The sequence below is a fragment of the Nuphar pumila genome, chromosome 1 (assembly GCF_984573655.1).
Source record: "Nuphar pumila chromosome 1, dmNupPumi1.hap1.1, whole genome shotgun sequence".
In the NCBI taxonomy this organism is placed as follows: domain Eukaryota; kingdom Viridiplantae; phylum Streptophyta; class Magnoliopsida; order Nymphaeales; family Nymphaeaceae; genus Nuphar; species Nuphar pumila.
Genome location: NC_143249.1, coordinates 118,922,906 through 118,938,179, shown reverse-complemented (window position 1 = coordinate 118,938,179; position 15,274 = coordinate 118,922,906). Strand labels below are relative to the sequence as shown.

At 40.3% G+C, this 15,274-nt stretch overlaps 2 protein-coding genes across 2 annotated transcripts in view; both read right to left on the bottom strand.

Annotated features, from left to right (window-relative positions):
• The window catches only part of APC4 (Transducin/WD40 repeat-like superfamily protein), a 163,280-nt gene extending 157,476 nt beyond the window's left edge, over positions 1–5,804 (bottom strand). Inside the window, exons 1-3 of the mRNA XM_090013365.1 lie at positions 5,656–5,804; positions 5,435–5,546; positions 3,438–3,529 (exon numbers count right to left, since the gene is read on the bottom strand). Of these exons, the coding sequence (XP_089869491.1) occupies positions 3,438–3,529; positions 5,435–5,546; positions 5,656–5,739 (288 nt within the window). The 5' untranslated portion in view covers positions 5,740–5,804. The remainder of the gene's footprint in view (positions 1–3,437; positions 3,530–5,434; positions 5,547–5,655) is intronic.
• Positions 5,805–9,686: 3,882 nt separating this feature from the next.
• Positions 9,687–14,628, bottom strand: LOC149849121 (uncharacterized). The gene is made up of 2 exons (XM_090007236.1): positions 13,804–14,628; positions 9,687–10,259 (listed from the first exon to the last, which is right to left on the bottom strand). The coding sequence occupies exons 1-2, from the start codon at positions 14,626–14,628 to the stop codon at positions 9,687–9,689; spliced, it is 1,398 nt and encodes a 465-aa protein (XP_089863362.1).
• Positions 14,629–15,274: the final 646 nt, after the last annotated feature.

Genomic DNA, 15,274 nt, shown 5'->3' with positions numbered 1-15,274 from the left:
TGTACATCTTCCAAGAAGATCCTTCCTTTATTCATCCCAACTATTCATCCTTGAAGCCTCACCAAGTCTTTGATTCTGATTTTTTATTTAATGTTTCTGAAAGTAATAAGCCAAGACTTTGGCATAGTCGTCTTGGCCATTGTGGTCGCCATTTTATTGAAAAACTTGTCATGAATAATCTTATTCCTAAGTCCAGTCTGAGTTCGGAAGTCGTTGATACAAAATGTTCTAGCTGTCATCTATGTAAGAGTCATGTCTTACCTTTTGCTTCCATTAATAAAAGAGCTTCAAGGCCATTTAAGGTCATTTGTTCAGATGTCTGGGGTCCTGCTCCAATTACTTCTTTTTCTGGCAGTAAATACTATCTTATTTTCGTTGATAGTTATTCACGTTATACTTGGATATTCTTTATGAAGCACAAATCAGAAGTTTTTGGATTGTTCCAGAAATTCCACTCTTTCGTTCAAAATCATTTCTCTACCAACATTCTTAATTTCCAGTGTGATGGAGGAGGTGAATTCTCCTCGAGTGACTTTGTTAATTTTCTTCAACATAATGGGATAAAGAGAAGAGTGTCTTGCCCTCATACACCTCAACAAAATGGGATTGCTGAGAGGAAGCATCGACATATTGTTGAGACTGCAATGAGCATGATGCACGGGAGCAATCTCCCTACATCATTATGGACTGAGGCCTTCCACTCCACAGTTCATGTGATAAATCGCTTGCCCATGAATATCTTAGAAAATAAGTCACCACACTTCTCTCTTTTTGGCATACAACCTGATTATCATGAATTACGTGTGTTTGGGTCTGTTTGTTATGTGCACATTGATAGCTCACTCAGGCACAAGTTCCAAGATAAAGCTTTGAAATGCAGGTTTATAGGATATGCCGAAGATTACAAAGGGTACAGGTGTTATGATCCCCTGAGTAAGCGTGTCAAAATATCAAGGAATGTTATTTTCGATGAAATGAACTTTGCTGATCAGGATAATAATTCAACTATGGTGGATACTGATAACTCAAGCTCCAGCATTGAGGTATACTACCCATGGTTAAATTCAGAACTCTTCTCCAATGGTACAGTAGAATGTCCAGAAAATTGCAGTCAGAATGAGCCACATGAGGATTCAGCCAATGAGACTCAAACGGAGGAAACTGTCACATATGACTTGGAGCCAACAAGGTATAAGGGAATTGTGTACACTCGGCGAGAGAAAGAGCCCTCATTCACTTCTTGTTCGAACACGGATCCATCTGGATCATCCGTTTCGCAGCAAATGGATATCAGAAGATCTTCACGGATTCGACATCCACTTGACAGGTGGGTAAGTTATAAAAAAATTTCAATGGATTTTCAGTTATTCTTGACATCCATAAGTAAAGAGGATGAGCCGCTTATGTTCTATCAAGCTGCGAGCTCTAGAAGATGGGTAGAAGCAATGAATGAAGAAATGGAGGCCTTACATGAATGTGGCACATGGGAGATTGTGCCTAGACCACTGAACAGAAATGTCGTTGGGTCAAAATGGGTGTACAAGATAAAATATAAACCAGATGGGAGCATCGAAAGGTACAAGGCTCGACTGGTAGCCAAGGGATTCACACAAGAGGAAGGCCAAGACTTTGATGAAACTTTTAGTCTTGTTGTCAAGATGGGGACTATTCGTATTGTGTTGAGTCTAGCCATTAAACATGGATGGACATTGAGCCAGCTGGATGTGAAAAATGCTTTTCTGCACGGGGATTTAAAAGAAGAGGTCTACATGGAACAACCCACTGGATATGCAGAACGAGACGCCAAAAAATATGTATGCAAATTAAAGAGAGCACTCTATGGTTTGAAACAAGCTTCTCGTTCCTGGTTCGACAGTTTTTCTCTAGAAATACAACGGCATGGTTTTTCTAGGTCTCTTCTGGATCACTCATTATTCATTCACAATGAACAAGGAGTTACTACCCTTCTGTTGATATATGTTGATGATATCATCATCACAGGGAATTGTAAAAGCCACATTGAGCAGGTGAAGAAGTTATTAAATCAGAGATTTAAAATGAAAGATTTGGGAGAGCTGCGATATTTTCTTGGGGTAGAAGTTGATAACAAGAATGATACACTTACCCTTACTCAACACAAATATACGCTGGACATTCTCGGCAGAGCAGGCATGACAGATTGTAAGCCGTTAACAACTCCAAGTGTCATTCATCAGAAATTGAGTTCACAAGAAGGGGATATATATGGAGATCCCACTAAGTATCGCAGTTTAGTTGGCATGTTGCAATACCTGACTTTTACTAGACCCGACATAGTATATTCAGTTAATCAGGTATCCCAGTTTATGCATGAACCTCGTGTGTCACATATGGAGGCAGTCAAACGTATACTTCGCTACCTAAAGGGTACAGTGGGTGATGGGCTGGTATACAAAGGCAAGGAAGAATTAGATCCAGGTGGGGGCCATGAGATTATTACTTATGCTGATGCTGATTGGGCGGGGGATCCAGACGAACGACGATCAGTATCTGGTTATTGCAGCTTCATTGGGCCAAACTTGGTATCCTGGAGCAGTAGAAAACAAAAGGCAGTTGCTAGATCGAGCACTGAGGCCGAATACAGATCAATGGCCACTGCCACGGCCGAGGGTACATGGATAAGACATCTTCTGACTGAAATGGGAGAGTCGATTGTTCGATCACTGTTGCTGTGTGACAATCAAAGTGCCATCAACATGTCATTCAATCCCATTCACCATAGTCGAGCAAAGCACATTGAAATAGATCAACATTTTATCAGGAAAAAGGTTGAAGACAAAGAGATTGAGCCCATGTATGTGTCAACAAAAGAACAAGTTGCTGATATCCTCACTAAAGGGTTAACAAAGGATAGATTTTGGTTTTTGAAGAACAAGTTGTTCATGGTCCAACACCATGCACAACTTGAGGGAGGCTGAAAAGAAGACATTATTATCTTCATTGTATGTCTGACCCGATCCATTTGTATAATGGATCAGGTCCAGATCCAGTTCATGTATTGTAAATTATTATTTTGTAAAAGGGTATTTTTGTACCCTAATGTTTACACTTTATGTTAAATAGAATGAGAGGGCAGTCACGATGGACTGAACCCTCCTTTCAGCTGGAAATTTCTCTCTCCCTCTCTTCTCTTCTCTCATCGTAGATTAGGGTTTCATTCTTTCAGAAGGTCCCTTCATGCCCACTAGATTTCTTTCCCTTAGTAATGAAATTGAGATCTTAAACAAACCTAAGTTCATATATATTGGAAAAGAAATGACAAGGAAGCAAATTATGAGGTCTCTTATAACAAAGTATGTTCCATATAGTCAGTTGATAGCATATGAGAAAAGGAAAGCTTTGTACAAGATGCATATATAAAGTATATGAAAAAGATAAAACCTCTAACTGAAACCCACTTCAACATCATGTAGCGAAATCGAGCCATCTTCAAGGCCAACAGCTAGTGCTTTACCATCAGGGCGCCAACATATTGCTGTAATACATTTCCCTGTAGATTATTTTGGTTATGTTAGAGGGTCATCACAAAAGCAACAGTAGATATATTGCCTTATTTTTCACAATGTTTCTATCTTTTAGTTCTTTCATTACACTAGCAAGACAATGAAATTTTGCAACAGCACATTAGCCATAATATCCTGGCAATATTTTGGATAACATAAAATGCAACAAATATGTGTGTGATGCTGTAGTCAACAAATGTCGGTAAGGTCTTGAGCTCATTATGACTTTTCGTGATAAATTCATTAATTGAATCTTAATTTCAATTCAAATGCAATATGTTTAATATATTGCTAAATTTAAATCCTTACCATTTTATCATGATAGAGTCAATGTTAATATAGCACCCATGATTGTGGTGGTGTACTATTTCTCTATGATTTGGTCTGCTATTGGTTGGTTTCTCTGCCATGCCAATAAGGTTGCACGACCATGCGAATGAGTCATTTAAAGACGGAATTTACCTCCATCTAAAAATGTTTGTGGGAGAAGTTATAATTGTTGTAAGTATATAAACCATGGTTTGGGGACAATAAGGCATGAGTTATCTCATCCACAATTGTTTCTCTTATACTATAGAAGGGCAGTTCCCTTGAGGCGAAATGCTTTTCCTTTATAATGATATGATTCTTGTTGTTTTCCCAAAACTATTTCTTTTGAGGTGTTTTAATTGGTACTAAAATGCAGATTGATCATGATAGGCTCCAAAAACTCAAAGATGAGTTTGAAACCAAACATTTAACGGAGGAATCTGAAAAGAAATGGAAAATCCTCCAGATCTTGCAAAATATGGCATCCATTGACCAAATGGCTGCTACTGTTCAACGAGAGAAGATTGAGCCTGATAGTTGATCTCTCAATAGAATACACCAAAATGAACACAAGGGATTTTATTTCAATTCAAGATCTTATTGGTCATCCACAAATGATCCATCAATCTTGATTTTCCTAATTTTTGTGTGATGATAGGTGTGGTTTTGTTATGTCAAACAATTTTTCTCATACTATCATGCAGCCCCAATAATGTATTGTAACAGTTGCTTTCCCTTCAAAGGGTGAAGCTCTACAATGGTATCGGTGGATCAAGAAGACTCACAAGCTATGTCGCGGAGATACAGAGACTAGTATGGGGCATGACATATGCATGCTTCGTATGACATGCAGGTTTTATAAAATATATGTGTGTTGTGTATATGTGGGGAACGCGTTAATTAGACCCATTTTGTTAGCCCTTGCAAAAAAACATAGTTGCATGTGTTTATTGTTGAATCTGAACATTTAGATGTGTTTATCATAGTTTCCTCAATAGAGAACATGAACTAGATGATGTATTTTTCAAGTAGATATATTTTCTTGATAGATGTGAAATTCAACAGCTCATATTGTGCCAAAATTTGATAATAAAATATTCAAGTTTTCCCTTTGGATCAATTCAACCGAAAAAATGTTTTTAGTAAATAAGCAACAACAAACACATCTATGGATTCAGAAGACTCAACAAAAATACCTGCAATTATGTGTTATCTAGTGGCCTAACAAAAATGGGTCCTGGCTAACACATTGCCCTATACACACACACGTAAGTATGCACATACACATATATAGTCTATATATACGATTATGCACATTCAAAATTGTTAATTTAAAGCAAGAAAGCATGAACATCACCTTCAAGTGCAAATTCTTGAACAAGAATTCTAAATCATTATGATTAAAATCAACAAAGAATAAGTCTCTGTTGACAAGTGAAACTCAGTGCAATCAAGCGATTGTAGTTTTAGTGCACCACCGAGTACCCAATTACAACGAGATGAAAAAAAACGGAAGTATGTGAAAGGAGAAAACAGATCAAGAAATACAGTTTGCGTTCGGAGAGAGAAATAAAGATACATACCTAAGGAAGTCGTCCACAGCCTCTGCCAATTGAATCGATGCAAGATGATCTTCGACTCCTCGGTAACCATGGCTAGCAGGTCCTTCTCGGGATTCCATTCGGCTATTTTGATCTTCGAGGACGAAGTCGAGGAAAAATCGATTTCGCAGTTTAGAGATTTGCAATGGAGGAGTTTCTAAGATTGAATAGAAAGAGAAGATGGAGAATGAGAGAGAGAGTACCTGAGAGGCCACTGGGTTGTCGAACTGGAGTTGGAAGGGAATGGTTTCACGACCCTCGTCGATCTGCATCTCTGAATCCGCCATTGAAGCTCCTGTTTGAAGCAGGAGAGAGAGAGGGGGGGGGCGAAACCTCGATTGCTCGCGCGGGAAAAAAAAGAGGAAATACGAGTTAACCGGAAGAGAAGGGATGAGTGATATTCTAGGGCTGTCAACGGGTTTGGTATGACCGGATTCCGACCCCTAAGATCCGACTACTTTATACTTTATGGACTCGTGTTATTTTTGAAACTTTCACACCAAACCTGGATCTGAAGAAACGGGTCCATGTTCGGGCCAAGGTGGGCAGGTCCCACCCCGACTCCTCTCTCTTTCTCAAAAAAAACTACCACTCCGAAGCTCTGTGTGGAATGACTCCGGCGGCCTCTCCGACATTGTTCATGCGGTACGCCCCTTGAGGTCTCTCTCTCTCTCTCCAAATTCATTATCGTTTTCTTCTTTTCTTTCCCTTTCATTTCTTCGAACATTAACCTCCCTTTCAATGAGTTCGAAATTCCAAATTTTACAAATGCAATGGGTTTGGCTAGGTGTTTATTCAATGGTTAACGGCCTTTTAATATCTTTGATCACCAAATGGGAAGATGCTTGTGCCCCAATTCAAGTTGTACAGAGATCATGATTGAGGGGTTCCCCTTGCCAATATTTTCAGTAACATATGCGAACAACAATCTTGAAATGGGCTTGTCAGCACCCTTTTCAGTGGCACAAATACATCTTTAAGATTGTGTTTGGATAACACCTAAAACCAAGTTGAAAACCTTGTTTTGGGTGTCACACCAATTTTTACTATGAAAAACTGGTTTCGTGGCTGTTTGGTTGCCACCAGACCAGGTTTTAGGTAAAACCTGGCTTGATACAACCCAGTTTTACCAGTCTCTCTCTCTCTCTCTCTCTCTCTCTCTCTCTCTCTCTCTCTTTTCAACCAGGTTTAATGGTAGGGGATCACTGTAATACAGGGTATTTTCACACTTATTTAAAATTGAGACTTTTGAAAATTTGGCCTATAGAAGGAAAATCAGTAAAATCTTGATTTTAGGCCGATAGTTTTGAGTCTGGGCTTGGCCTAGGTCTCGTTGTCAAGGCTTAAATGAGCCACTTAAAATGTGAAGAAAAAGTTTCATTTTCGACTTTTAAATTCGAGCGAAATTTGGGTTATTTTCGGATGAATTTCAGAAGCAAAATTTGAGTTACATATTGTTGGATGCATCTCAAGATTCTGAGTGTAACGATATTTTATTTTTCTTGATTCGAGCTACGGTTGGCCAAAAAATCGTATTTAAAACAAAAACAATTTATCGATTTGGATCCAGATTTGGATTGGACTTAATGCAATGCTTATTATCCAAATTAATATGGATTTTGACCTTATCCAAGACACATGTTAATATGGATTTGATCCGGATCATAATCCAATTTCGTTTTGGATATGAATTTGGAATTTGGATCTGGATGCAGATCCAAATCCATGTCCAATGAAAATATAGCTTTAAATTATGTTTAAAGCTTTAAATTAAAGTTAGCTGGAGTTAAGAAGACTCCTAACGTAATTAAACAAATTTTGGAATTTTGAAAATATTTAATTAAATATTAATTAATTAGTTATTTTTTATCAATTTTGAATTTTAATTATATGAATGATTAGGACTTCTTAAAAGAGTCTTTGTACATGCCTTAGAGGGCTAAATAAAGTTTTAGAAAGAATGCTAAAGCAAATTCGAAACTTTGAAAAAAGTCAGAATAAGAGAATGTTGGAAAATTTTAGAAAGGGAAAGAGACTTTCCTCAAAAGAGGAAACCCTCCTTCTCCAGCCCATCTAGAGAGGGTTGAAGAAGGGGGACGTCACCCTCTCCTGTCTCTTTAAGAAAAAAAAAACAGGAAAGAAAGAGAGAAAAAGGAGAGAGAAGGAAAAGAGAAAAAAAGAAAAGAGAGGGAGAGAAAAGTGTAACGCCTTGAAATTTGTTAACTTGACAATTAATGTTTTCTGAGGAAAATCCCTAAAAGTTTGAAATCTGTTGTTCTAAAAACTATTCAAAAAGTATCTTTCTATTTTGAAAATCAAGTTTTGCAAATCCCAAGCACGTTAGCTCGACAATCCAAGCATGACCACGGCGATAAATAGCAGACAGCTGAAAAGAGTAATAAATTCTTAATAAAAAGTCATTGTACAAGGAAAATCAACAGGAGGCCCACCCCTCGGATCAAAACAAAAACCCAAAACTCAAAACCCTGCAACGACAACCAGAAGACTGGAAGGAAAAGTATAGCCTCGAGCAAAGTCGCATGCATCATTGACTGTCTGTCGCCACTACTCATCACCTGCCCATAAAATGGGCCAGTCTCGCGAGAAACTAGTAGGAGTGCAAAAAGAACAAGAACAACTAACATGTAAAGCAGTTAAACATTCCACGACAGCAACAATGAGAAAAGATATATTACACAGGAAACTCACCAGTATGCTAGCACGTAATACCACAAGTATGCAAAAACAACAGTTGAAGGGTGAGCATGCTTAATTTAGTTATCACTTATTAACCGGCTATGTGGGTACGTACATGGCACACGAGCCGAAATAGTCGGTACCAATATGAGGGTTTGTTATGCTATGTTTCTTAAGATACCTCGGTTGAGTGACTGAATCCTATCCTAAGGGGACGACCGGTGGTCGAGAGAGCAAGCCCCCAAAGGCCCAGTAGGGATGCATCCAACTTCTGCAGAAGTGTTAGACTATCTAATGCAACCTCTTTCCCCTAACCTCTGATGACCTGGAAAGCCGAGTCTTTTGCCCATAAATAGCCATTAATGGCATGTCCATCAGATTTGGTACCCTTCGTCCTCTCTCTTGGCGGGGTTCGCCCCCTGCCGGAAATCACAAGGCAGGGGGGCGAACCCCCCTGCCGAAAGACACCGAAAGGCAAGGGTCTCGCCCCCTGCCGAAAATTGCAAGGCAGGGGGGGCGAACCCCCCCTGCCGGAAGCCACCTCCCCCTCCTGTCGAGGCCGCAGGTGGAGGGGTTCGCTCCCCCCTCTCATGCGGGAAACAGGAAGACGAGGGAGAGGGGGACTCACCTGGAGGTCGCCGGCGGAGGCAGACGGTGCTGGACGGAGGTGGGTAGCGGGTGTCGGCAGGCGTCGACGACGGCAGGTGGCAGGGACGGCGAGGAGGGGGGAGCCGGAGAAAAAGGGGAAATCGAGGCGTCAGGGATAGGAGAGGCGATGGGGAGGGGAAAGCATTCGATCCTCCTCCCCCCCCCCCCCCCCTCTCGCTTGATTCATTTATAAGCAGAAAACAAAGGGAGTGGACACCGCTTGGTAGACCCTTACGGCCTACCGATAGTCATCCTCTTATGGGGCTCGGATCCATGTCGGATCCGGATCTGACCCGGGTCTGAAATGATTTTTTTTTTCTGTTTATTATATCCTAACCCCCTTAAACAAATTTCGTCCTTGAAATTTTCATTAATATTATTTTTCAATGTACAACTTTGGGTATTTTTCCGTGATATTGGCTTCAGGTTCCCAAGTACATTCGTCGATTCCATGATGTTTCCCATTGGATCTTTACAAAAGGTATTGTCCTTGATCTCAACACCCGATCACGACGGTCGATGATTTCTATTGGTCTTTCCTCAAAATTCATATCCTCATCAATATGAATGTCGTCAAACTTGATGATGTGGGAAGGATTGTGAACATACTTTCTTAACGTAGATACATGGAAGACGTTATGAATCTGTGTATATTGGGGAGGCAATGCTACGCGATAAGCCGCATCGCCAATGTGATCCAAAATCTCAAAAGGGCCAACGAACCGAGGACTTAGCTTCCCTTTCTTTCCAAAACGAAAACCCCCCTAGTTGGAGAAACCTTGACGAACACCAAGTCTCCTATAAGAAAAATGAGCTCTCGACAACGATGATCGGCATAACTTTTCTGTCGGCTCTGAGCTGAACGGAGATAATCCCGGATCATTCGCACCTATTCTGAATAATGCTGAAGTACAAGAGGATCCTCCTGTCTTCTTTCTCCTACTTCATCCCAATACACGAACGATCGACACGGCCTTCCGTATAAGGCTTCATAGGGAGTCATGACGATACTAGCGCAGAAACTATTATTATACGCAAACTCCGCTAAACTGAGATGGGAATCACATTCACCCTTCCAATCCAACATGCAGGCCCACAACATATCATCTAGGGTGTAAATAGTCCACTCAGACTGACCGTCAGTCTGAGGGTGGAAAGCTGAGCTAAAGCTCAGCTTGGTGCCTAGAGCCTGCTGGAGGTGCCCCCAGAATCTCGACATGAATCTTGGATCACGGTCAGAAACAATAAAAACCGGAACATCATGGAGTCTTACAATCTCGCAGATATAAAGATCGGCCAGGTTGTCGAGAGACTGGCCGAGGCGGATAGGTAGGAAATGCGTTGATTTGGTGAGTCTATCGACGATCACCCAAATTGTGTTGTGCTTGCGTCGAGTCCTAGGAAGGCCAACTACAAAGTCCATGGCGATTCCCTCCCACTTCCATTCTGGGATATCCAAGGGCTGCAATGTTCCTCGGGCACGTCACATTTCACAATTTATAACAAGAGCAACAATAATTTATATCAACACTATATACATAGTCATTTCACACGGTTCAAAAATTAAAACATTTAGGATTAAATTTAAAATAAATCCTAAATTGATCTCAGGATCTTGAGAATCTGGGTTTTTCGATGCCACACTTATCCAACATCCACTGTAATATCGCCTACTCCATATCTGAACCCGAAATCCCCATAAAACCGGGTCAGACTTATGATAGCCAAGTAAGTTATTAATCAAAATCATACAATTCAAATATTAAGCATGATTTCAATAATTTACAAATCAAAATGCATACATTCAAGAACATTTATGCAATTAAGAATATGGCAATTAAAAATAATTTAGTACATGATTATGTGTTATAACAACAAGGCATATTTTTATATCAAATTTTGTGAAAGAAAAGGTCATTGTTTCGATATTAACGTCTTCCTGGTACGGTGGAAGGCACTCTGATCTTAAACAAAGCATTCTGGGGGTGTATTATTCTATTGTGGATTACTCGGATAACTGAGTGGAACGGGCTCCCAAGCGAGCGGCCAACGACCGGGAAGATTCTCAGCAATGACGACCAAACAAGGAGAGTTGGATGCATCCACCGGCATGCGGCAACCTTGAGACCCATTGTCTCAGCCTCCTCAACCCGAGTGACAGGAGGCCCAGGGAATCTATTGCTCCAAAAAATTATCATCTTCACAATGTCACTCCTGGTTGTACCACTACCTCTTCCAGGGTAGGCTAAACCTAGATGGGCATGAAGGATTCTTTTATAAGACTTTTAATACTTTCAAAACTAGGCCCATTGGCCAAATAATTCTTTTCAAATAAACACTTGGGTCATATGTACCCAGCCCATCCAGATTTTTGCTCTATTACAACGAGCATTCACCTATGAAGGTGAGAATTAAGTTTGTGTAGACATGACTCATGCAACAATAAAATCTTTCAAAAATCAACATGCAATACAAAATTCTTCTTTTCATCAATATCATCAATGTCTTAACCATAGTATTTGGTTTAAGATCATAAGATTGAAATTTTGTCATTCAAAACATGTATTTAATTTATGCAGATATTGAAATATGCCTTTGTTCATGAATCAGATTTAAATAATCATGCATGCATCAAAAATATGTTTAACACAAAAATTATAATATTTTGATAGAATAACTTACCTTGATTTCTGATAGGACTAAGAGGAATAGGATAAAGAGCTCATGCTTTAATTTAATCTGATAAAATTCATTATATGAGTTAATATTTTTATATCAAATTTTAGGCAGTATTTGCCCTATAAATATCTTTTTAAGGGGATGATTAAAAATCTAAAAATTTATTTATAATTGACTATAAAACTTTTATAAAAATTTTCACAGAGTTTCTTTTGTAATAACTCAAATGTTCGAAAAAGGGTTTGAACTTGAATTCGAGTTGTAAAAATTCGAACATGACTTTGCGTCACAAATATTTTTATAAAGGTTTTTCAAAAAAATTGATTTAAATATTTAATAGCGTTTTTGAAAATTTTGATAGAATGTCCTTTATACAAATTGAATTTTTCTGAAATAGTTGTAAAATTTTTGATATAATTCCTATTGAATAAACTCAAGATTTCTGAAATATCTAAAAAACTTTTATCATAATTTTGATTCAAAATAATTAAAAATTTTAGAAATTATTTAGACAAATTGGTCAGAATTACTGCTATACTAATTCTACTTTCCAGAAACCATTTAAAACAATTTTGTAAGAACTTTTGTTATAAAAACTCTATTTTTTAAAATCTTTTAGAAAATTTTTGCTAGACTTACTGCTATAGTAGTTTGATAATATAAAAATGTTTTAGAAAAAATTGAACAGAGTTTCCCCTGTGTAGAGGCTGGGTTGGATTAAATTTTGGCAAAATTGCCAAAATTTAAATCCATAAAAAGTAGAATTGGGGTTTAGAAGGAGAATTTGAATTCATAAGATGGTTTTTGAATACTAACTTTATTTGGTTGATTCGAGCAGCGCTTCTGCTATCCAAATATGACTTTTCTGCTAAATTTAGCAGAACTCCTACAAGCAGTTAGGGATGGTAGTGGACCGGGGGAAAGCGGGGCTCCTCCTCGCCCCGTTTGGACCGGGGATGAAGTGTATGAAACAGGGATGGTGGCGGGGACGAAGGTTAAAATCCATCCCCGTCCGGGGGTGGAGGCGGGGATGGACATGCACTTTTCCCCACCCCGCCCCGTCCCCGCCACGATCCCCGGCTCATCCCCGCCCCGACCACTTTTCCCCGCAATATCCCCGCCCCGCCTCATCCCCGTTTGAACCAGGGATGGTGGACATGAAACGGGGATGAAGGCGGGGGTGGAGGATAATATCCATCCCCGCCAGCTTGGCGGGGCGGGGGTGGAGGATAAAATCTTGAGGCGGGGCAGGGTGGAGACCTTGTTCCCCGCCCCGCCCCGCCTCATCCCCTTGGGACCCACTAAGGTGACATTTATCACCAAAATAAATAAAATATATATTTTCTAAATGACACTTGTCATTCTTCTGACAAGTGTCAAAAGGAGAGAGAGGATTAGTGTCACTTCCTTACTTAGGAGTGACACTTGTCCTCCCATGGTTTTGGGAAACCATGGTCTGTCCATGGTTTTAGGCCAGTGGTTTTTCTAAAACCATGGTCTTAGATTAAAATATTATAAATTAATATATTTTATTAAATTTGCTACTTTTTAATACCCAAATTAACCTTGGCTCAATCCATCTTTCAGGATTGCCATAAGGGGATTTAGAATTTCTTAATTGTCCTTCTGCAGTTCAATAAATTACATAGCCTGCCATTGAGAATGGTAAATTACCATTTTTGTCCCTGACAATTTTATTAATTCCCTGAAATCGTCCCTAACATAAAAATTACTGTTTTGACCTTATATAGTTGGGTATTTTACCAAAAAATGCCACTAGATTGGCAAATTACTAAGCTACCCTTGATGGTTTGATTAATGACAAAAATGTCCCTGAATTCTGATTTTTGGACAAGCATCAACAGAATTTTGTTAAAATTTTAAATATAGATCCAAAACTTCAATTTGAATAATACTAACCATAAAAATTCAGTGTTTTAACATTATAATTCGTATCTATAATGAATTAGAATTGAGACTTGAATTATTTTCAGAATTTATAAATTAAAAATTTTGGGTATTACATAAGTGATCACTGTCTCCAGCCGCGTAGCACGAGAAGGCTCCGTGGTGCAACATGCAAAGCTAAAAAGGTTAATACGCCATAATACCACGAGGGACGGGTCCGGTAAGACTTGCAGTAGTATCAGATTCCAAAAACTAGGGGAGGCAGCAAGGCAGGGGGGGAGCAGAGGCTCCCTGCCAAACCCTTCTCAACAGAAAACAAGGCAGGGGGCAGAGCCCCCCCCCTCCTGACGGGAAGCAAATAGGGGAGCAGGGGGAGCTTCGCCCCCTGTTGGAAAGCACAAGGCAGGGGGGCAAAGCACCCTGCCGAGGATCACAGGAAGGCAGGGGCCTCGATTCATAAACACTATCACGAAAATGTCTAAGAACAGTCTGAACACTCGATTCATAAGGTCCATGAATGCAGCAGGAGCATTTGTAAGACCGAAGGGCATAACTGTAAACTCATAATGCCCATACCGGGTGCGAAAAGCTGTTTTGGAGATATCACTGTCCTTGATGCTGAGCTGGTGATACCCGGATCTCAAATCAATCTTGGAGAAGATCTTGGCCTTCTGCAACTGGTCAAAAAGGTCTTCAATACGCGACAAAGGGTACTTATTTTTAATTGTCACCTGATTGAGCATTCTATAATCTATGCACAACCTCAAGGTTCCATCCTTCTTCTTCACGAAGAGTACAGGAGCTCCCCAGGGTGATACGCTTGGATGAATGAATCCCGGATCTAAAAGCTCTTGTAACTGCCGTTTGAGTTCTTCAAGCTCGGCAAGTGCCATCCGATATGGGGTCTTAGATATGGCAGCAGTTCTAGGCAATAATTCGATGCTAAACTCAACCTTATGAGGCAGAGGAAGGCCAGGGAACTTCTGGAAAAAAATATCCAAAAATTCACTAACCACGTCTAAAGTATCAATAAGTGCAGGCGTAGGGTCAGACTTAACGACGCTGGCGAGAAAAGCTGGACAACCCTTGCGAATGAAGCTACGAGCCTTAAGGGCTGAAATCATCTGGCTTGCTCGCATGGGTCGAAGAATTTGAAATTCCACCTTCAGAGAATCCGAAGGGGAGAAGGTGATCTTGCCCTGGCGACAAACGATCTTGGCATGATGCTGGGACAGCCAATCCATGCCCCAAATGAGGTCAAATTCTGACATATTCAACAAGATGGTGCATGCAGACAAAAGACGATCCGATATTACCACATCGATATCAGTAATAAACGTCACACAACCAGCGTTCTCCCCCAACGGATTATATACTTCTAAGGCTGTATGCAAGCGCAGAACAGGCGATTGCAATTGGGCCACAAATTTTGTCGAAATAAAGGTGTGCGTAGCACCACAATAAAAAAGAATGAAAGCAACATGACCGACAACTAAGAGAGTATCTTGTACGAATTCTCCCTTGGTCAACTGCTCGACGGTAGTGGCGTAGACTCGCCCTGGGACTTTCTTCACTCCGCTGCTCTACGGTTGCTGCTGCTGCTGGTATGTCAACTGTGTCTGTTGCTGATGAGGAGGCTGAGGTACTCCACCCCATTGCCTGAATTCATCGGTCGCCTTTTTGCGACCATCACGAGCGTAGTGACCCATCTTACCATAATACAAACAACCCCCCGTATCCAAGGGGCAAGGCTGTCCGACGTGAGATCCCTTGCACCTAGCGCATCCATTCCCTGCGGGTCATCGAGGCGGTGGGCGGTTCTGCTGGCATTGCCTCTTTGCAGGTGGTCCTTGTTGCTTCCCTCCTTCGGGCTTAACGGGAAAAGATGGT